Source organism: Rhinopithecus bieti, unplaced genomic scaffold, assembly GCF_001698545.2.
Source record: "Rhinopithecus bieti isolate Rb0 unplaced genomic scaffold, ASM169854v2 scaffold_39125, whole genome shotgun sequence".
NCBI classification, from domain to species: Eukaryota; Metazoa; Chordata; class Mammalia; order Primates; family Cercopithecidae; genus Rhinopithecus; species Rhinopithecus bieti.
Genome location: NW_016816262.1, coordinates 961,135 through 983,149, shown reverse-complemented (window position 1 = coordinate 983,149; position 22,015 = coordinate 961,135). Strand labels below are relative to the sequence as shown.

Genomic DNA, 22,015 nt, shown 5'->3' with positions numbered 1-22,015 from the left:
TTACTGACTGGCACAAGGACACAGAAGGAAGTGAGAAGCATGGTAGAGAAAACATGCATGTCTTAAAGAATACCTAAATCTTCATAAACAGACTATTTGTGGAAGTATGAAGTTTATAGGTGCTGATGACGATAGCTCAACAGAAAATGAGATACGTGTTTGGAAACCGATGGAAAGGGTATATCTGTTATGATGAATCAGAAAGCTTAGTAGAATTATATCCTCGAGTTATATGGATAACTAAAGAAGCAGAACATTTATGCAATTAACTTGGATATTTAACTTTAAGGAATTTATTGTCAATTAAAATTTAAGCCCTCCTTGAATGAGATTGGAAAAGCATGCCCTAGAGAAAAAACTGAGCTGGACAACTTTTTGCTGATCCCCTCGAAAGATCAAAAGGTCAGAGAATTCAGTCTCACAAAAGGCTTTTTGAAATGATTAGGAGTGTGACTCATGAAGCTCTTCAGTCAGTCATCTCAGCAGAAGCCAAAAATAGGATGAGATTATCTAGAAAAAAAATTCTATGAAGAAAATCTTTGGCTAATGGAGTGAATCTGAGGACATACACAGGAGACACACATGGTTCTTGAGAATGTTACATCAGCATAAACGTTGCCATCTTGAACTGAAGGAGACAGATAAAGATTGAAATGGAAAAAGGATGTCAGAACTTTCAAATGCCTACAAGCAAGAAACATGCCGACGTAACTACTCAGCTGCAGGTGCGCTACTGTGTCAGTAGGTTGACTCAGAAGGCAGAACCTCAAGTCCACAAGGTGGAGAGTTAAGCCCAGAGGGTAGAGCTCAAATGCAGAGTACAATCTCAGCCCTTGAATCCAACTGGAACTTGGCAACTGTATTTCAAAACTGCCTGGAACTGGTGAATTTCTTTCTTTCTTTTTTAAATTCTTCTACTTTTTCTTATTTTGAGCAGGAATGTCTGTAGATGTTACTGTTTGCCTGCCCCACCATTGTGTTTTTGGATCAAGTAACATATTTCTTGAATTTTGTGGTTCAATGATGGAGAGAAATTGTGTCTCAGAGTGGATCACGCCCAGAGCCTCACTCATACCTGATCTTGATGATGTAGATGATGTGATGTGGGTCTTTTGAGCTGATGAAATTTGGACTTTGAGTTGATGCTGTTGAGACTTTTGGGCAACATGGGTGAATTTATTTCATCTGTGGGGTTGATATGAAACTTGGTGGCCAGATTTAGGATTGGTAGGAAGAAAAATGGCCCATAATGGTGTCTGTATTTTAAGTCTGGAGCCTGTGAATATGTTATGCTACACGGCAAAAGGAAATTAATGTTGCCGTCAAGTTGGCTTGATGATAGGGACATTATCCTGGCTTTTCTGGGAGGGCGCGGTGTAATATAGGCAGCCTTCAGTGTGGAACAGGGAATCAGAAGTGTCAGTGCCAGAACACAGAGTGTGAGAAAGACTCAAATGATCTCCGTTGGTTTTGAATATGGAAGGGCCTATTAGCCATGGAATGTGGCAAGTCTCTTGCTGCTGAAAAAGGCAATAGAAACATTCTCCCCTAGGGCCTGTAGTAAGGAACACAGGGAACACAGCTCTGCTAAAACTGTAATTTTACCTCAGTGAGATAGATTTCAACCTTCTTATCTCCAGCACTATATGATAATAAATTTGTATGGTTTAAAGCCACTACATTTCCGGAGTTCATTACAGAAGCAAAATAAAAATAATTACAGCATGCAAGTAAAATTCTTAAACATATAGTAAAATTTGAGGAGTGATGTAGAATGTAAATAAACAACGTAAGGTTTTACTGGTGGGATGGATGGAGAACATAATAATTTGGGTCTACCATTCTGAACTTTGAAATTACCTTGGTTCCAAATACACCAAATCCTGGATATACCGTTCTCCCCTCTGGACTTTCCTACACTTAAATTAAAAATCTGTATCTAGATAACTATATGTGTATATCTTTTTATATCATTTGATTTTATATGAATGCCATTTTTAGGCATACATATGGCTAAAACCCCAACAGAATAACTTGCAGTCCTTCTCAAAGATGTGCATGGGACAGTGGCATTTTTGTTTGTGGCAATAATAGCTATTTGTAGAAACTGGCACTCTTTAAGGCTCTGCCTCTTCATGGCATATTTGCCTGATGCCTTTGCTTCAAAAGAGCTATGCTGTCTGTTCTCACTTGCTCAGCTGGCTAGCGTCCCACCATTCCACAGCTCTGCTGACTAGCTGGAAATTCTGCTTCAGTGTGTCTTCATGGCATTTTCCCTTTCCAGCTACTTTCAGACACCTCACTTCCACTCTACTACCCCAAGAATCACAGAGTGATTACAATAAAGTATGACTGTTCACAATCAGCAGGGCATATGCCCACGAAAGAACTGTAGTTGACTTTTTTAAAGCAGGAGGATATGTTAGTCATAAATATGTCACTTCTCTTCTATTTTCTATTCATCATACCCAAAATCAGAAGACCGTTCCATTCCCTGGGAAGTTTTCTTCAGAAATTTGCACTTCAAAGCCCCAAGAGTTTTCTGTAAGTAATTCAGAGAGAAATGCACTTTTACAGGGGTGATACAAAAATCAGTGCTACCTTAAAACATTCTCCGACCTCGGTTCTGCTTTCCCATGCAGTCTGAAAGGAATGCGTACTCCTTCGGCAGATTTGGCGGGCAAACAAAGTAGAATTTGTGGAATGCTCAGTGGCTATCCTGATGAAATAGGAAGGCATAGATGAGGGTTGCCACGGCAATGATAAGTAAGATCTAAAACAGAGAGGATTTCCATGGGCATAAAATGAACTGGCCTTTCAGAGATCTGCTGTTGTAAATAATAGGTTAACTGGTGGAAAAATTATTTCTAGCTTTTTTGCATGTGCACGTGACTTTCTCCTAATAATTATCATCAAGTAATATTTGCATCTCAATTTTAAGTAAAAAAGATTATTAAAAAATAATACAAATATGCTTATTTTCTGTTTAGAAGTGTTTTACCTTTGACATTATTTCAATTTTGTCCATTTTATTCTTTCTTTCACTTACGTAAGCAGGGGCTATGCATTTTTTTTTTTTTTTTTTTTTCTTGAGATGGAGTCTCATTCTGTTGCCCAGGCTAGAGTGCAGTGGTGTGATCTCGGCTCACTGCAACCTCCTCCTCCCTGGTTCAAGCGATTCTCCTGCCTCAGGCTCCCCAGTAGCTGGGACTACCGGAGCACGCCACCACACCCAGCTAATTTTTGTATTTTTTTTTTTAGTAGAGATGGGGTTTCGCCATATTGGCCAGGCTGGTCTTGAACTCCTGACCTCGTGATCCACCCACCTTAGCCTCCCAAAGTGCTGGGATTACAGGTGTGAGCCACGGCGCCCAGCCACATCTCTTTTATTGACAACTTCTAGGCTGTGGCTGTCCTATCGTCTCCTGCTTGCTCCTTCTCTTGGCTCTTAATCAACGTTGTGTCTTTTGACCCAATCAGCTCCAATCTTTCTATTTTTGGTTTGCTCTTACATTCTCTGGAGAAAAATCCAGATACAATTTCGATCTGAACTATTTATGAGCCTTCAGCATAGGGGACAATGTAGTGATTATATGAATAGACAGGGCATTTAGTTTCCTGTTAAACATGCTGGCACTGACATTCATGTTCATTGTGCTAGACTTTTCAGTCTCTAGCTAGAATTGGAAATAGCTTTCTATTCTAACAACAATGTATATATTCTCTTCTAGACTGCAAAGTAATACGCCATACGGGCCAACTCTTAATTTAAGATAAAATGGTTATAAAAATGTGATTTGCTCTGTTATTTGCAGTATCCCGCATTTAGTGTATGGTTTGGATGAAATATTCTTTTATACCATGTTCTAGAACAATTTCTCAATGGTTTGAAGTTATTTTCACTGTGACTTATACTTCCCCAGAAGGGAAAAATATTACTAATCATTTGGGGCCATACTTAACTACACACATTTCACTAAAAAGAATTTATTTTGAGTTTTGCCATTAAAATATGTTACATCGTGCTCAGTTGTTTTGAGACATATTGGCCAGATGCCAAATCATTGTTGTGGTCTATTTGTGTAGGTCTTCAGTTTTTCATATTTGTATAAACTTATATTTTTAGTTTCATATAATATTAAATGTCACTATCATATACCATTTATTTTTCTATATTGTATATGTTATATATACAACAGTTTCATGAAACGTAGTTAAACAATGACTGCACTGCTAGGTTGTCTGAGGTGGAATTCTGGCTCAGCCACTTTCTGGCTATGACTTTGAGAAGCAGCAATTGACTTAATCTCTCAGAGCTCCAGATTTCTCATGGGATCAACACCTGACAGAGAGCATTATGGATTTTGCTACCTAACGATACAGTCAGGCTACTGATATTACTTCACAGGTGGTCACATGAGATCACATTGAAGCCTTGCTTCATTGTTTCATAGATTCATTCAACAACAAGTTGTTGACCCGTAATTGGTCATTAAATTATTACCATACACGGAATGTTGAGATGTTAGAATGGTTGAGATGCAGCATCTGCTCTTGAGTTTACAGTGTGTTTATACACAGTTTGGTGAGCGCCATGGCATGTGCGTAATGTGGGGTGCACCTGGAGGAGAAGCAGGCAACACTGGATGTCACGGAAGACCTGTGCTTCAGTGGTGCTTCCCACAGAGCCCACACTGTGTCCTCAGGATGGATGAGGTGTGTGGCGTGCTCATGTAGCTGCAGCTCCATCACACCCTTGTGAAATGTGCTGCAACCAAACATTCTTTCTCTGTGTGGACACCAAGCTTCCTGAAAACAAAAAACAAACAAATAAAACTCAACAACTTCGGTTTCCATCTTTAAATTTCCAGTGCCTCATCAGTGTTTAGCCACAACTGATGCTTAATGAAATTTACCTGAATGACTACCTAAATGAGTCAATGAATGAATAAATGAATAAAATGAAATAAAACATGTAGAATGAGAGAGACGCCCGATACGAAAAAATCTGTTGATGCATATCTGGTAGTCAAGACCATTTGAAAAGTAGGTGTGTAACTTTGAAAAGAGAGGAGGTTAAGATAAGACTGAAGTCTGATTCAGATTATGAACACTCTGGAAATCATGCCAGTGATTCAAACATAATTTTAGAAAGTGTGGGAAGTATATTAATGTTTTAAATTGAATAGTGATGTTTGAGACCTCTATTGTAAGAGTGCGATTTATCAGCATGTGGATGTTGAATTGAGTAGAGAGAGAATAAAGGAACAGAGAAAATAAGATGATTATAATACAATTAAAAATGATGCAAGTAAGAAATTGCTAGAAGTAGTGTTAACAGTAGTGTCTGTGACAATGTCGTGAAAAAAGAAACTTGCTATCAATAAAATTTAGTGAGATTAAGTCTGTGTGTTGAGGAAGAGAAGTAGAAATGACTGCGGCTGCTGTTCTTAGTAATTTGGTGATTGGTTAATGTCATATATTTTGCTGGAAAAATAAAAGAATTAGAAAATGTTCTGTTCACTTTTAAAGATGTTTCAAGAGACGGAACAATGAGATACCTTTGTGAGCATGTCAGATATTTAGAACTGAAACAGAGAACAGTGGCCAGGGAAGGTGGAGAGGGAAGCTTATTGGAGAACTAAGTACAAAACTCCAACTAATAAGATATCCACATATTAAAATAGAACATTATATGAGTTCAAGCTAATACTCTTATCTGAGCAAATTAGAACACAATGTCATGTATTTTGGAATTTTACATTTTATTCAGTCCTAGCGTCTTACAAACAATCTTAGCAAGTTACCAATTGGCATCAGGTTTTTTGGGGGAATGGGTAGACTGACCCTAAAAATACAGTTTATAATTTAACGTAAGGGAAGAGTTTTTCTTTTGTCCCATGCTTGCAACCTTCTCCTACAGAGGGATTTTTTTTTTTTTTTTTTTTTTTTTTTTGTTTTAATTATGGCAGTAACTACTTTCCCGAGGCTGGGTACCAAAAAAGGAGATTTCTTGGTCTGTGTTGGAAAGGCACAAGGGTACACATGAGCTACACTGCATTTGAAATGACCAAATCTTACAGTAATATTTGGTTTAGTAGTTCATTTTTTTCCTTTATAACTTTGTCATGCTTCCTTTTAGGAATGGCCTCATTTATTTCTACCTACTTTTGAAAATATCATAGTATCTGTATTATCAGGATGATTTCAGATGTTCTGCAAGATTTGTGGAAATATATTTGGTTCAGGTGTTAAAAAGGAGGGTGGTAGAGAAAAGAGTCACTTTTTTTCTATTCATTATTTCCTTGTGATTTAGACAATATTTGCTTTACTCCTTTATCTGTTCTTTGATTCTGTTAGGATTTACACTAATTGCAGTTGCAAGCCATAGCACTGTAAAGTTAGCAATATTAATGACCATTGACTACAATTTAAATGAGTGGCATAAGAACGGGTAAAATATTTTGGAAAGTATTTTGGATACATATATCCTACATATTTACAAAAATAACTTCTTTCTTATCAAAAATGTTTGGTTTTCTTTATTAGATGAAAACACCCCCTCCCAAATTTCCCCATAAAATTGTCCAGCAGAATAATATGTGATAAATTAGGCACTCAAAATTAATTCAAATGAAATAATGGTATAATTAGGCAGTGATTCCTGCTTTCTAAAAATGCCATTATAAGAAATTCATCTTAATAAAAATAATGAATTATTGAGATCTTATTATATGCCAAGTATTGTTCAAAGCACTTGGCATGCATTGTTTCGCTTTATTTTACAGCATACCTATGAGGTATTACTGCCATCCTTATTTGGGATTAAAAGACTTAAAATGTTTAAATGATGGACCCAGATTCATCTCTCTAGCACAGCTGAGATTTGAACACAGAAGTGCATATTTGTACGCATTGAGCTATCCCATTGTCAACAAGTAAATGCCTGTTGGCTTCAGGCTTAACTTCTCAAAGACACCAATTTGTTCAATCTTTGTGATTTTATTGGGGGGGATTTCAGTTGTTCTCAGTGATTCTAAAATTTATCTTTGCTTTATGCTCTTGACGTCTTTGATACAACATTAATAATTGTCCCTATGTCATGATTTAAGTCAAAATTTCCCCCTGGATTTAAAAAACCTTAATTATGTTATTATTGACTTCATCATTGGTGGCATCATCATCATTATCATCATCATCACCATCACCGTATTAGCCATCAAAAATAATAATATTAGCAATAACAGTGCTTATAAATTATATTCCACGAGTTTATTCACAACTCGTAACAATAATACTCTTTGTTGTCATATATATGTATACATATAATATATAATATTTATGATAGGAAAATAATTCCCTCAATCCATATGTTGTCAACTAGTGGAAAAAAATGAATAACAGTTTCAAATATTGAGGTAATAAATGACTTCAGCCTTCTTTGTTTTGAACATTTCCCTGCACAGGCACTACTCTGCATTTTTGTGTACCTTAAAACAATTCGTTTTGAAATAATATTAAACTGACAGAAAAGTTGCAAATATAGTGCAGATATCTTCCCTCCCTCTCAGGAAACTTCTGTATACATTTTCTTGTTTGTTTTACTAAGTGGAAAAATAGCATCATTCAGCTTTACCTTTTCATTAAATTTCAGAAAGAGCTAAATGTCTTTTTTCTTAGTCACATTTCCTTGACTATGAATTTCGAAATGGCACAAGCTCTCGGTGTAGTTGTTGCTGGCAGGTGGCAGAGCATGTGACACAGTAAAACAAACACAGCAGATAAAGGAAAGCAGATTTGGAAAGTAAGATGGACCGCTGATTGGGCCATTTTGGGCAGGCTCCATCAGTGAGAATAAAGTGACTTTTTTTTTTTTTTTTTTTTTTTTTTTTGAGACAGAGTCTCACTCTGTCACCCAGGCTAGAGTGCAGTGGCACAATCTCAGCTCACTGCAACCTCCGCCTTCAGGGCTCAAGCAATTCTCTTGCCTCAGCCTCCTGAGTAGCTGGGACTACAGGCGCCCACCACCACGCCCGGCTGATTATTGCATTTTTGGTAGAGAATGGGGGTTTCACCATATTGGCCAGGCTGGTCTCAAACTCCTGACCTCAGGTGATCCACCTGCCTCAGCTGGGGTTGCAGTGCTGGGGTTGCAGACATGAGCCGCAGCACCCGGCCAAAATGGCCTTGCTTAGCTTGATTCTCGTCTGCCAATTGCTCGTTATACTGCTTGATCCAGTTTCTCAAGGATTAAATAAGATCCTGTAAGTGTAACCTGTTCGAAAGGATCCCGTGCAGCTTCTTCTCTCACCGTGGACCTGTTGATAGACTGGTCTCAAAAGCCATTTCATCCTGCCATCTCAGAAAACACAACTATAATAGCAAAGTCATTGATCCACAATGCAAATTTTGCTGAAGCTTCTCAAGAACCTGGGTTAGGTAATTACTTCAAATACCAAAAAACACATTTTCTATATATATATTTTAAACACAGTCTGGCCATCAGCCTGGCTTCAGCTTCCTCCTCTCCATTCGCCTGAAGACCAAAACAATAACTGGAAGAAGAGCTATCACCAAAACAGAAACCTGGCAGTTAAATAAACACCTGTTGTTCTTCAGGCTTATACTGCTAACAGGGGCAAAGAAAGAACTCCCTCTTTTGAAAATTACATAGTAGAGTGCTCAAGACTACATGGGTTAGTGGCACTCTGCAAACGGTAGTTGACAGCCTTACATTTAACTATTTGATCGTTGCCATTCACCTGTTCTGCTTAGTGTGTACTAAGATTTTCTTTACTGTACTACTGTGATCATTTCTAATGTCAGTCACTCTACCTGAATCCCTAAAACAAATACTGACTGGTCTCACTAGGGAATTTACCCTGCTTCACCTTACTTTAAACTTCAGCCACAATCTTTTATCTGAATGGTTGGTTAAGTCTAAGAATACAATTTCCAAGAAGTTCTTTTTTTTTTTTTTTTTTTTTTAATCTCTGAATTTCCTGTTGGAGCAAATTCAAATTTCCTGTTGGGTTATATAATGCATATTTTGTGGAAAATTTCTCTAGGCCACTAACAGGCTTTCTAAGATCTTTATAAATCATCCTCAGTAATTGCTCTCCTGTTGCTCATATCCTTGGAAGGATGGTCCTTGAAATGTGAGATACTTGACTGGCAGTCAGTGATTTGTTTGTTGCAGTGTTTGTTTGCCTTTAATTAGTGCTCTGATAATGTGGATGATGGCTTCTGATGTAGGTCACCCAACTGCCCACATGTAGCAAATGGAGAGGAGGAATTGTGGTGAGCCTGTGGGAAGCTTCCATTTCTGCACTTTCTCACTTGTCTGCCAGGCTTTCCTTATCCTCAGTTCTCACCTCAGAATCTTATCTGGTGTCTCAATCATGCAGATATTATTCTGAGCTAGTGTCCTCACTGGAGAATGTCCCTGTCAACCATTCCTTACTGATGAGGAATTTTACATAATGAGGACTTTTATTCACTCCAGCTAGGGCAATCTGCATTTTAAATGAGGATTTGCAAAGAGTGAAAACCGTACTGGTTTTGAAGGAATTAAATGTGAAGGATATACTTCTAGATTATAAGGCAAGCTACAGAGAGGCAGAAACAATAGACCGACATCATCGCAGTGTTCTTTAGCTCCTATAGTGCATGCATTCATTAACTGGATCTTCATTGAGTACCTACTGTATATTAGGCACTGGAAGCAATGGATACAAAGTCTGCCCCTGTTCTCCAGGGGTAGCAGACAAACAAAAGATATAATTATGGTAAATACAGAGGGCTGTGGTTAAAATTAAGACAAAAAAAACTTACAACACGTCTTAAACATGCTTGAAAATTTGGATCATAGGAAAAGTTTGCCTCTTCCCATGTGTCTGTTCTTTTCATGTAGATATTACTCTACACTCTATACCTTAGAGAGGGTGTCCGCACCTTTCATGTGACAAGAGTTACAAGAAATAGGCATTTTAGAGGCAAACGAGGAGTTTTACTGAAATAAGAGAAAGTTATCTCACCTTCAAAACTCATGTACTGACAGGCCCTGGATCAAGAACTTGTCCATGTGACCTTAGGAGTCCTTTAGCCACTTAGACCTCTGTTTATCAAAGAGGTGCATAGAACTTTCTGTCATCCAAGAGGGTTGCAGCTTCAATATTTTAAGATATAGAATCGTTCACTGTTCCATTGAAATTGCTTTTAGGAACATTTATTCCTTGATTTTTCAAAACAAAATTGTATCGTTTTTCCTGTGTTCCTGTTTTGTAGATGAATCATTAAAATTTTGGAGTAGTTAAGTGGCTTCTGCACATTGATACAACTAATATCCAAACCCACTCTTTATAACTTTAAATTGTGCATTGTTTCTTTTTACTCATACAGGGATTCAGATTCTTCATTTCATACTCAGTAGAATTTCTCCTTGATACCCAGTTCTTAACAACAGCCCTGGGATAAAAAAAGAATTGATCATTTATTTTAGTGACTTTCTTTTGACATTAAGCGACAGTTTAGATTTACTAAAGGTCATGTGCTTGTGAATGCTTACTGGTACAGTAGGAAAATAATACAACAGGCAAAATCGTGTTAGATCATTTATGCTTTATCTCTTTTAGCTTCTAAAACAATCCTGAAAGATGAATAATTATTATGGGTATAGCAGAATTTAATCTTCCCTCTTGCTTCAAAATTTTAATGAAAACTTTACAGTTGAGAGAAATAGGAAAATAAAAAAAACAACGAAAAAAAAACAAACAACTTCCTAAAATTCTAAAGACTACTTTTGGATAAAATTTAAGTGCATGAGTTTGTGCTTCAAATTTTTCTTTTAACTTTCCAGCAGCCTTTATTAAATGGAAAAACTGAAATTTATGAAGTCTTACAGTCAAAGCATTTTTATCCTGGCTAGGGGTTCTCTAAGAGAACCAGTAGCACCAAGATGCACTGGAACAATGCAGCAAGAGAGTTCATGCCTTAGAGTTTAGAAGCATACAAAGAAAGGAAATGATGCCCTCTTCTCACTAGAAAAATTTCATAAGCTGGAGTCTGGGCGGAGGAGCCTGGGATGGCAGTAGAAGTGTGCAGGAAGCACTAAGTCAAGCCTGTACTACCACCTCTTGGTTTAACAGTAATGCGTAAGTTACCTACAAGCCAAGTGGTCACTGCTGAAACCATCTTGAAAGAACCTGCCCATCCAGGTGGCGTATCAGGAAGATGAAACCTAGAGGTGTCACAAGACTCATCTTAAGATTGTCAGTCAAAGAGAATTGGTCAGGAAGGAGTCCAAAGTGCTCACAAAACTATGTCCTCTGAGTGAGAACCATTATGTAAATACCTGCCACTCACAATGTATTCATCTGAAGCCTCGAGTTAGCCACAAATATCACCAGCTAAAGGTACAAACCTTTTCTCCTTGGTCTTTAACCTCTTTCTTAGCCAGGGAGTTGCAGAAGATGAGAGGGGTGAGGGAAGCGGGAAGGAGGAGGACAGGCTTGTCTCCTTATCTTTCCATAGGTCTCTCCTGGAGATATCTGTCATAGGGGATGGTGATGGGGGAGGGACAATGTTTGGTGTGGCTTTTGGTTCTTAAGCAGCTTTACTATCAGAAAGTGAGTCCTAAAAGGTTTTTGTTGTTGTTGTTGGTGGTGGTTTGTTTTTTAAGAATTGAAAACCTATAGGATCCCCCCAAGCTCTCATTCAAGGACAAGGAAAAGGAAATTCTACATTACCCAAAGCCTATAGTTGTAAATAAAGTAATATTATTATTCTTTGAATACCATAGAGATAAGTTCAGTAAATCATTTACATATAACTATACTCCTATACTATAAGAACATAGGAGCTTGGGAAAGCTAAGAAAGTTTGACCTCAAACCAGCCACTTTAAAATTGCAGCCTAAAATTTCGATCTTGTGCAATCTGACTGTAAACCCTTGCTGTTAACTTCTGTGCAGTTCTTCCAATGAAAATCAAAATGATTAATTAGGTTTAGTCACAGTTATTGTCACAGTAAGGAAGAATAATACTTTGACTCAGTTTTTATTTTACTGACCAGTGCAATGAATACTTATATCCAGACCACTTGGCATTCACTTATTTATCTTACTGCATTTTCTATGGAAGTTCAATTCAGAATTCAGAGCTATGTACCAGGAATTCCCTAGATGTACCCTGCACATGTTTGTGATGTCCAGACTTAAACTCATTGGCCCCGGGTCCTCAAATGAACACCACATTCTGAAAAATACCCCAAGCACAAGGTTTTTTTCCTGTTTATTGAACAATAGCACAGTATTCTCTTGTGAACGACAGAATATTATTATTCTGTTGAACAATAATACATCTTGATTTATTGAACATTACCACAATATTTACACAGAAATTCAAGTCCACATCATATGAAACATATTTGACTTTTCCTTCTATCTTCAGTCAATCATGGACTCCTGGGGGATCTGCTTTCTAAAACTTCTCATGTGCTTTTCCTTTTCTCCATTCCTATAGGCATTACATTTGTTTTCGTACCCAGTATCTCACCTGGTCAAAATTAATAGCTATCTCCTTTCTTTCAAACCATCTTTTGTATTGATGCAGCAGACTTAGATCAGAGATACAGGAAACAAAAATCTGATTGTATTCATCCCTGGATTAAAATATCTCAGTAGCTTAGTATACCATTTCTTACCATGACAATCAAGGGCTTTAACACTCTGATCCCAGTCTGTACAACCAGCCTTCCTTCAGTATCCTCCCTCTGAAACAAGTCCTCCACTCGTGCAAAACAATTTGCAATATAAATATTCTGTGCTTTGGTTTATGTTTACCCTGCCTGGGATGTCTTTCTTAACTCACTCATTTATTTATACATTTATTAATCAGATAAATATTGTGTGCTTGTTCTACGTAAGGTTCTACTGTACTGGGTACTGGGAACACGATGAATATCTAGACCAAGAATATCTAGACCAATGTCGACCTCAGTCTTAAGGACCTTAGTTAGAGATATTAAGTCACATATTTAAGTCATTAATTAAGGTTACAATAAGTGGGCTAAAGGAGAAGAAGAAAATGTGTAAAGAGAGCATGACAGGTGTACCTGAACTAATTGATGAGATAAGGGTAAGACTTACCTGAAAAAGAGACTTCAAGTTGAGGTTGATAGGTTGATGGAAGTCAACTGGGCAGAAGAATGGTGGATCATGGGCTGGCAGAGGAAGGGCGAGCACCTTGGACAGTGGAAACAGCCCTGTGCAAAAGCTCAGAGGTGAGAAGCAGCAGGGCACGTCTGGGCTGTAAAACAGGGTGGTGTGTCTAGAGCATGCCCTGTGCTCAAATACAAGTACTGGAAGATGGCCTACTTGAGAAATTCCTTCTTTTAGGAATTTTCCCTGAATACTGCTCCTTGAGTCACTCCGTTCCTTTTACCCCCTTCCCTCTTCCTCTGTCAAGGCCAAGAAGCTGCCCTGTCTCAGTGTTCTCGCCGTAACAGGTATGCACGTTTCTGGTTGCCCTCTCACATCGAGTTGTAATTATCTCTTTACCTATTTATTTGTTTTCCTCTCACGACCTTGTGGGATTTCTAAGGAAGTAACCATAAGTCATATGTGTTTTCCAAACATTAGTTATAATGTTGACATGTGGAAGAATACATATCAAGTGTTATTTTCTTCTCACCCATTTGTTTCTCAAGTCACTGCAGTTTTTACGTACATATCCCATTTCTTCCTCAAATTTAAGAATATCCCTATTTTTGCAAGATTCTGCATTTATATTTGGAGTAATTGTTCTGCTAACTTCAGGTCCACCAAACAGTAAGCTGTAGAAATGCCTATCATTCTTCCTTCTTATTTCACCTCTACATCCTTCAGAAAAGCTTTCTAATTGTTCCTTAAATCTGTGTCTTAGCTTTCTACCTCAGCACTAATTCAGGCTTTCCTAATTTCATACCTAGGTTACTAGAATAGAATAAAAAGGAGTTTTAACTTGGATTCCTACTTTGGATTTGCCCCTCCTGTATTACCCAAACAGCTATTAAAGTGGACTTCCTGCAGTTTACGCCTGATCATATATGGGTCTGATTAAACTTCTTTAATTACCTCTTTGCCTCCAGAATAAAAGGCAAACTCCTTAGCAGGATATACAGAGTGTTTCGTGATCTGTCCTTCTCCATCATCCCATCTCTGGATGCTGTGGTGCCCAGAACGTTAATCTAACACCATCTTGAAGCGCACATGCTGACATCCAGGTGCACCATGAGTTGTGCCCTTGAAAATACTGTTTGCTCAGTCTTTCTGGAGAAAGTTTGCCACATATTCGGACTTAGTAAATTCGAACTCCTACCAGACGACAGTTTCAATCTTCCCCAGGTTCCTTTCCTCAGCTATCTTCTAATGTGAGCGACTTCTTGTGTTATTATCTTTTTATATATTTAATTTATATAATATATTATTTAATATATTATGATTAAGATTATAATTATTAATATTTATTAATTGATTCTCATATTAACCTTTTTATTATAATAGATCTCCCCCTCCCAAAATACTTGTGAATTATTCAGCTGAGAAGTTTTGCTTTAGTTTCTTATCGCCACTTGACTGTGAATTCACGACATATTTAACACATTTGCCTCACACAAGTCGAACAGCAAAAGTTGAAGAAGTGTATATTATTCCCCATTCCGCGAGAAAGCAGCAAGATGACCGAAGAACTAAAAATACATTAATGAATCACTAATTTTAAACATAAATTTCTGTAGCTCCAACATGACTAGGCTCTGAGTAACAGTGTTGTGATAGATTACTACATGATTATTCATTCTGCTTATATTATAATATATAGACAAAAATATAATCATATTTCAGATAGTTGATTAACTTTTTTTAAGTGTCAACATAATTTAAAAATGAAATTGGTGTTTGGCCCCAGATATAACTTTTTCTGTGTTCTTTTAAAATTTCAGGCGAGATTTTCTTATACTGCCTTTCATTACATTTATTATTCTGGTTTCCAAACTTTTCCCTATTTAATACCTCTTCTTCTTTTTCTAAAAAGTACTGGTTAAACAATAGTATTTGTCATTTATGAAATTTTGTCTGTTAATCTTATTATTATTATTGTAGGGATAGTTAATATTATCCTTTTAAGGATAGTTAAAACTTATTTTTCAATTAATACATATTTCACAGCGCACTAATATATTATGTATGCATGTTGTATTTTATTAAAATATTAAAATGCTTTATAAACCAGAAGATTGTCAGAAGCTGTAAATACCAGAGGATTGATTTTTAACAGTCTGCCAAGACAATAATACAAGTAATACAACTTTCTTTAAATAATAAAACAAGTATCTGTAGTGAAAATATATCTGCCTCTTGAAGACTGGGTGTTAAAATGTTGTATTCACTTTGGACTTGCTAATTTTACCATAGGAATGTTAAAGAGGTAGAAGTCATAAGTGTGAAAATACATATTTTTAAAAAAGAAATTGAGTTGATTAATGAGCTATCTAATAACGTTTTGTGTGGGGATGCTGCAACAGCTGTTTAGTGTGGGGACATTTTGAGTCTTCAGTTGCGCACAGTTGTTTTTAAATGAAGACTATTTTAGTAGGCCCCCAAAGAAGGCATCAATTTTCGGTTTTTGGAAGTCAGCAGATACACGCACGGCAAAAATTCCATGCCGTCCGTGAGTCATATCCTCTTCTGGTTCTCACCCCACTCCTGAGAACCTGAGATGATGGGAGAGTATGAGCAACGTGGCAGGCCTGTGGTTGGGGTCAGGGATGTCGTGAGAGTCAGGAAAGCATTGAGCATCAGGGAGTTAGTGAGAGACAGTAATGGAGTCAGAATTCATGTATTAAACCAATTTTCCTTCAGAAGTATTAAGATGAAAGCATGGTTCAAAATAGGGCAAATTAGAATGAAGAAGACAGAGCTTGTAATTTAGTGGCAAATGCAACCTTAAGGTAGAATAAAGCATTTGGGGTCATGATGGAGAAAATAGGATGATATCAGAGAATACAGCAAAAGAACTTAATGGTCTGGAGGTCAGAGAAAGTCTTGAAATGTGAACATTCAAGTACAGATCTAAAGTAGGAGGATTTAACCAGGTGAAGTGCTTAAATGTCAGAAATATCTGTGACTCAAACAGCTTGGCAGTGAAAAACGGTAAGTTCATATTTTGGGAAAGCTATTTTATATGGATGTATCAATATCAGATGCGTCAAAGTTTCCTCCAGTTCTACTGATGATTACAGAGAATTTAAATAACATATATACGTAGTTAAGTTGAGTTCACAAAAGTAATAGGTTAGAGCTGTGTGGAGACTACAGTGCATCTCCTGAATTTATGACCCATTTTTCAATTGAGTGTTGAGAATATGAAGAGCATTAGAGGACACACTTACATAGTCTTCTAAAAATGCCGTGAATTTTGGAAACAGAAGCCTGAATTCTAGACTATATAAATTATGAGACAGTTTTTATAAGGCGTATCTGTCTGTTCAGAAAACATGATTATGATTAATTTGTGTATAAATCTGTATGTTTATTACACTGCTCTACTATACATGTGAAAATATGCATATAAACCTCAACACTATAAAGTTTGGTACTAAGAAGTGAATTGTAATCAACCATACTTCAGCCTATCCATTAATAGCAGCCTGTATAAATGAGAGCAGCAGGCAGAATAAATTAGGTTAGTCTAGTCACACATCAATCCCTTGGATGACACTAAGAAGCCAGAAAATGTTGCGTAACAGGACTTAGATACATCAACTATCAGATGTTACCTAGAAGCTCAAGAGACAGAGTCGTAAGATCTGCTTATTGCAATGTATGGGTTAACAAAATCTAAAGAGGACTACATGGCTACTTTTTAATTCTTTTGCAGTATTATTCAGAAGTGGTTCCTCCTGAGAGATAAATGTAGGTAAATAAAATCTGAAGTGTTTATATCACCTAGGGGGGAAAAAACTTGATCTGCATGAGTGTAATGCACATTTCTCTAATTTCAGACCTGCAATTTAATAACTGTTACAAATAATACGTTTTCCTAAAATATTTTGAGTCATATTAAATTTTTTAGAGTGCTGTAGTGGAATTTTAAATAAATTTTAGGGTGATTTTTTATTATACTTTTTAAGAATTACGAAGTATTTTGTGTGGCCTCAAATTTTAAGAATTAGGAAATTGGAAAATTAGCAGGAATTTTGAATATATCATCCAATTCATCTATCAATTATTCATTTGCTAATGTGCTAAGCAGTAGAGGTAACAAATAATTGAAAATCAGACTCTATTTATATCCTACTTGGGATAGGGAGTACCATGTGATTTTGTCATAATAAAGATAAGTACATCACTTTAAGGAAGTAAGGGCCTTTAACTCAAACTATGCTACAATATAGAATCACACTTTCAAGAGACAACACCAATGCTTATATTGAAGCACTTAGAAGTTATCTAGGAAGAAGGCATGAAAGGGAACTTCTAAACTATATGACTATGATAACTAAAGGCAAATATTGGTATTGCTTTTCACCAGAAAATTGCAAGGGATTTAGTTTGCATGAAATAAAAGCTTTGCACAGAAACATAATGAGGAATATGTTTGGAAAAGTTATACAAGATGTATGTGAGTGTTTTGTATGCTAATCTAATTGAGTTTAGTCTTGAAACAATGAAACTGCCAAAATATTTTACATATGAAAATTATCACATTTGAGACATAGAATCACCGTTGGATCACAAGATAGAAAGTATATTGGGAGAGGGTGGAATTGTTGATGAGTTGGGAAGCTGTAAAAGATGTCTAGGTGAGTTAAAGTACTAGTGGTAGCATTGAATATGCACAGGGAGATACAGCTTCAGAATTATAGAGATGTTAAAATTTGTAACATGCTGTCTGATTGTCTGAAGGAAGAGACAGTGAGTTATATTACTACATCTTTCATTTGAGGTACCTTTGAGATATGGAAGTGGAGTTAACCCAGTGTCTTTTATCTGACACACCAGACTGTAATTCTATGAAGAAATAGATCATTTTCATTCATTGCTGTGGCTTCAGTTGTTGAATAGGATTTTACATTGTAAGAGGATGTGGTCTGTGGAATCAGATGTGTTAGTCACTAGCGTGGAGGTGGTGGTAGAAATCATGGATGTGGATGGTATTGCTCAGCTAAGAAATATCGAGAAGGATGAAGACAGAACATTTGAGTAGGTTTGCTGGCAAGGGAATAGATGGGCTGTTGTTTGAGGAGCCGGAAATAAATACTGAAATGGCTGGCCAGCAGGGCATAGTGAAATATAAGGTAGTGGGGTCAGGGGGTCTTGAAAACCAAGAGGAAGAGACATATTTAAATCAAAGTCGTTTGTGATGTGTAGAATAGAACACCTCATCAAGAAGATTTTGCAGTCAGAAGGCATAATTGATAACCCTATCAAGTACAGTTTTTCCTGTAGTGGTAAATAAAAACTCAGTGTTCAGAGAAGAAAATAGGGGATAAAAACCGAACAACTGGAACCCATAAGTGTAGCATAATCTTTCGGAAACCTTTTCTGTGAAAGGAATCTTGTGATGGAAGGATTAAGAAAGAAGAGATGGTAAATTTGAGGGAAAATGCAGTCAAAGTGGAGGTGGTTAAAATTCATCTTTTGTTGCTTTATGCAAGACTCAGTTCTACTAGGAATCAGCCTTAAGACAGATTTTCATATGCTTTGTCTGGACCTGGAGAAATCCATCCCCTCCCCACCACATCCTACCTCCACACCAAAGGCTGCTCCTAAAAAATTCTGGCAGTCTTCTGTAATACATCTGTTCATTGAGGAATTGTAAGCCAACTCTCAGACCTTATGATCATTGTTATTTTTGTCATTTGTACATGTTTTGTGGACTGCTTGTTTAGATGCCCTGGTCCCTTTCACCGCCTAGCAAAGGTGATCTCACAAATTTTTTCTGAAAACACATGTGGCGCTAGTGATGTCTCTGAAATTCTGGCCTCCCTGCCAACCCGTTTCTGGGGTTTGGACGCTGTCCAGGGTTCTGAGTGTGTGGCTGCAGCCTCAAGTGCTTTTGCCAATTTTGTTAGCACCATGCCCACTCCCGCAAGTCGGCACCAAGATAGCACTGCTGTTCCTGTCTCTTGGGAGGGCTGCTTCCTTCCCTGTGCCGCCACTTCCTCTATGCTATGGATGGCTTATATGCATGATCCTATATGATGATAAAGCCATAGGTTTTTTTAGTACTTCCTTCATATTTCAGCCACATAGGTAGATGTGGGCCTGAATTGAGGCAATCACAAACACACACCATGATCCACTCCAGATCCCTTTCTCTTGAACTTTTATTTGTATAATCAAGAGTCTGTATCTCTTTTCATGAGTGAAGTTTATTATTTTCCCCCATGGAAACACTGCGAATATATTCAGAAGTGTACCAACCTACTTGAGTCAGTCCTAGGGTAATGCAGCTTTGTCTGAAGCCAGAACAAGACATTATTCATACTTATATGTGGTGTGTTGCCTTTAGAGATGCACTGATATGATAGAACAGGAAAGAAAGAGCAGCTCTGTCTCACACACCCAGCTTAGAGCACCAGTGTGAACACTGTACTCCCTCCATTTAAGAGGTGCCCCCAAAATATTATTTTGTTACTTAGAGTTTTTATTCTGTTCTTATTATTCCATATTCTTTCAGTTTATTTTTTTGGCAAAAGAGCAAGTAATTAGCTTGTATTCTAAAAATTAAACATATATTTGGGGTAAACCAAGCATAGAACTATTTTAACAGCTACTGTAGAAACTAATGTGATATACATTTAAATATACATTTGAATTTCATAGTGTTCAGAAAATGCCAGGGGTGTCCAGGTAAAGGTGTTAAGACAGTAAAACTGCTATCATAGCAGTGATGACAATGATACATAATATCATAATAAGATTGAATAACTGATTGGAGTATATTAGATATTTTTGTCTCTTTATTCATCCTCAAAACAGTTGAGAATTAACTTCTTAAGTTTCTTTAAGAAAATGAAGATTGAGATTTTGGTTGGTCTATAGATCAGCTTGAGGAAAGTTTGCATTTTTAATGTTTTGAAACTTAAATTTCATGAACAAGGTAGACGGTATGATTATTCGCTTATTTGGGTCTTACCTAGTGCCTTGCACTACCATTTAATTCTAAGTCTTTTAAAATATCTTCTTCAATCCATTCTTTCTTTGTAATGATTGTTTTCAATTTCTAAGTGAAATTATTTTGTTTATAATTTATAATGTAAGTTGTGTTTTAATAAGAGAATTGTGGAGTGTTCCTTTTTCCCATTTCATTTAGTCACTCAAATGAATGGTCTTTCTTGTGTTTGAGACTGTTCAGGGATAATTTTCTTTCTTAAGATTTTCTTTTAAAACAGTTCTCCTGGAGATTAAATTCTCCAGTGTTTGCTTATTCTCTAAATATCTTCATTTCCCCTTCAACTGTAAGAAATAATTTTGCCGACTGACAATTCTAGGTTGACAAGTGTTTTCTCCCAGATCTTAGTAGACATTATTTGACTGTTGGCTTTCATTTTCACTGTTGAAATATGTGCAGTCATCCTGTCATTTCCTTTAATTGACATGGCTTTTCTTTCTGTGACTTTAAGATTTTATCTTCATCTTCTGTGTTTAGCAATTCTATTGCCATGTGTCTAGGTATGGATTTCCTTTTGTTTATTTCTTTTGTGGAATATATTATACCTTCTAGAACAGTGACTTCAAATTTTTAATCACTTGTCAAAAATGTAACTACTATTTCTTTAAATATTGCCAATTTTCAATTATAGTTGGAAACATTTTATTGAAAATTTCACTTTGAATTTCTTTGTTTCTGTAGTTTCTTATTGTATCACATTTTTGCAAGTGTTTATTTTTAAAACAGTGCACATATATCTACAGAAAAGATTCTGTGTTTGATGATTGCAAACTCCAAGACTTATTGCATGTTGTTTCTGCTAGCTCTCATGTATGATGATGTTGCTTCTGTTTTGTGAGTTCCTGATTTGCATTTTTTTTTTTTTTTTTTTTTTTTTTTTTTTTTTTTTGAGGCGCAGTCTTGCTCTGTTGCCCAGACTGGAGTGCAGTGGTGCAATCTTAGCTCACTGAAACCTCTGCCTCCGGGTAAAAGTGATTATCCTCTGTCAGCCTCCCGAGTAGCTAATATTACAGGCATGCACCACCACACCTGGCTAATTTTTGTATTTTTAGTAGAGACTGGGTTTCACTCTGTTAGCCTGGCTGGTCTCGAACTCCTGAGCTCAGGTGATCCGCTGACTTTGGCCTTCCAAAGTGTTGGGATTACAGGCGTGAGCTACCATGCCTGGCTGCATTTTTAATTTGTTGCTGTTATGTGGACTAATTTTGGAAAATTTTCTCCAAATATGGCTTGTTGTGTTTCTGCAAGTAGCAAAAGATAATATCTCACCAAAACCACTTCAACATACCTCAGAAGTTTTGATGCAGAAAAGAGCCCCAAGCCCAGCTTCCCTTTGGAGCTCTTTTCCAAAGTTCAGAATTCTCACAAAAGTATTGCTATAGGAGTCACATGTCAGAGCAGGTGTCCCTTTCAACATGCCCAAACAACAAGGACAATTTCCTAAAATCTTTTTCCTTTTTTTCTTTTTGATTTCTCTCTCTCTTTCTTTCCCTCCCTCCCTCCCTCCCTCCCTCTCTCCCTCTCTCTCTCTCTCTCTCTTTCTTTCTTTCTTTCTTTTTCTTTCTTTCTTTCTTTCTCCTTTCTCTCTCATTCCCTCCCTCCCTTCCTTCCTTCCTTCCTTCCTTCCTTCCTTCCTTCCTTCCTTCCTTCCTTCCTTCCTCTCTCCCTTTCTTTTCTTTCTTTCCTTTTTTCTTTCTTTCTTTCTCTTTCTTTCTTTTCTTCTTTCTTCCTTCCTTCCTTCCTTCCTTCCTTCCTTCCTTCCTTCCTTCCTTCCTTCCTTCCTTTCTTCCCTTTCTTCC

General features: G+C 37.0%; 1 protein-coding gene across 7 annotated transcripts in view; it reads left to right on the top strand.

Annotated features, from left to right (window-relative positions):
• The window catches only part of NETO1 (neuropilin and tolloid like 1), a 135,837-nt gene that overhangs the window by 20,714 nt on the left and 93,108 nt on the right, over positions 1-22,015 (top strand). Inside the window, exon 5 of one of the 7 annotated variants that reach the window (XM_017854707.1) lies at positions 14,128-15,372. The exons of the other annotated variants lie outside the window; for them this stretch is intronic. Within the exon in view, the coding sequence (XP_017710196.1) occupies positions 14,128-14,132 (5 nt within the window). The 3' untranslated portion in view covers positions 14,133-15,372. Of the gene's footprint in view, positions 1-14,127; positions 15,373-22,015 lie in introns of those variants that run through there. 7 annotated transcript variants of the gene reach the window in all.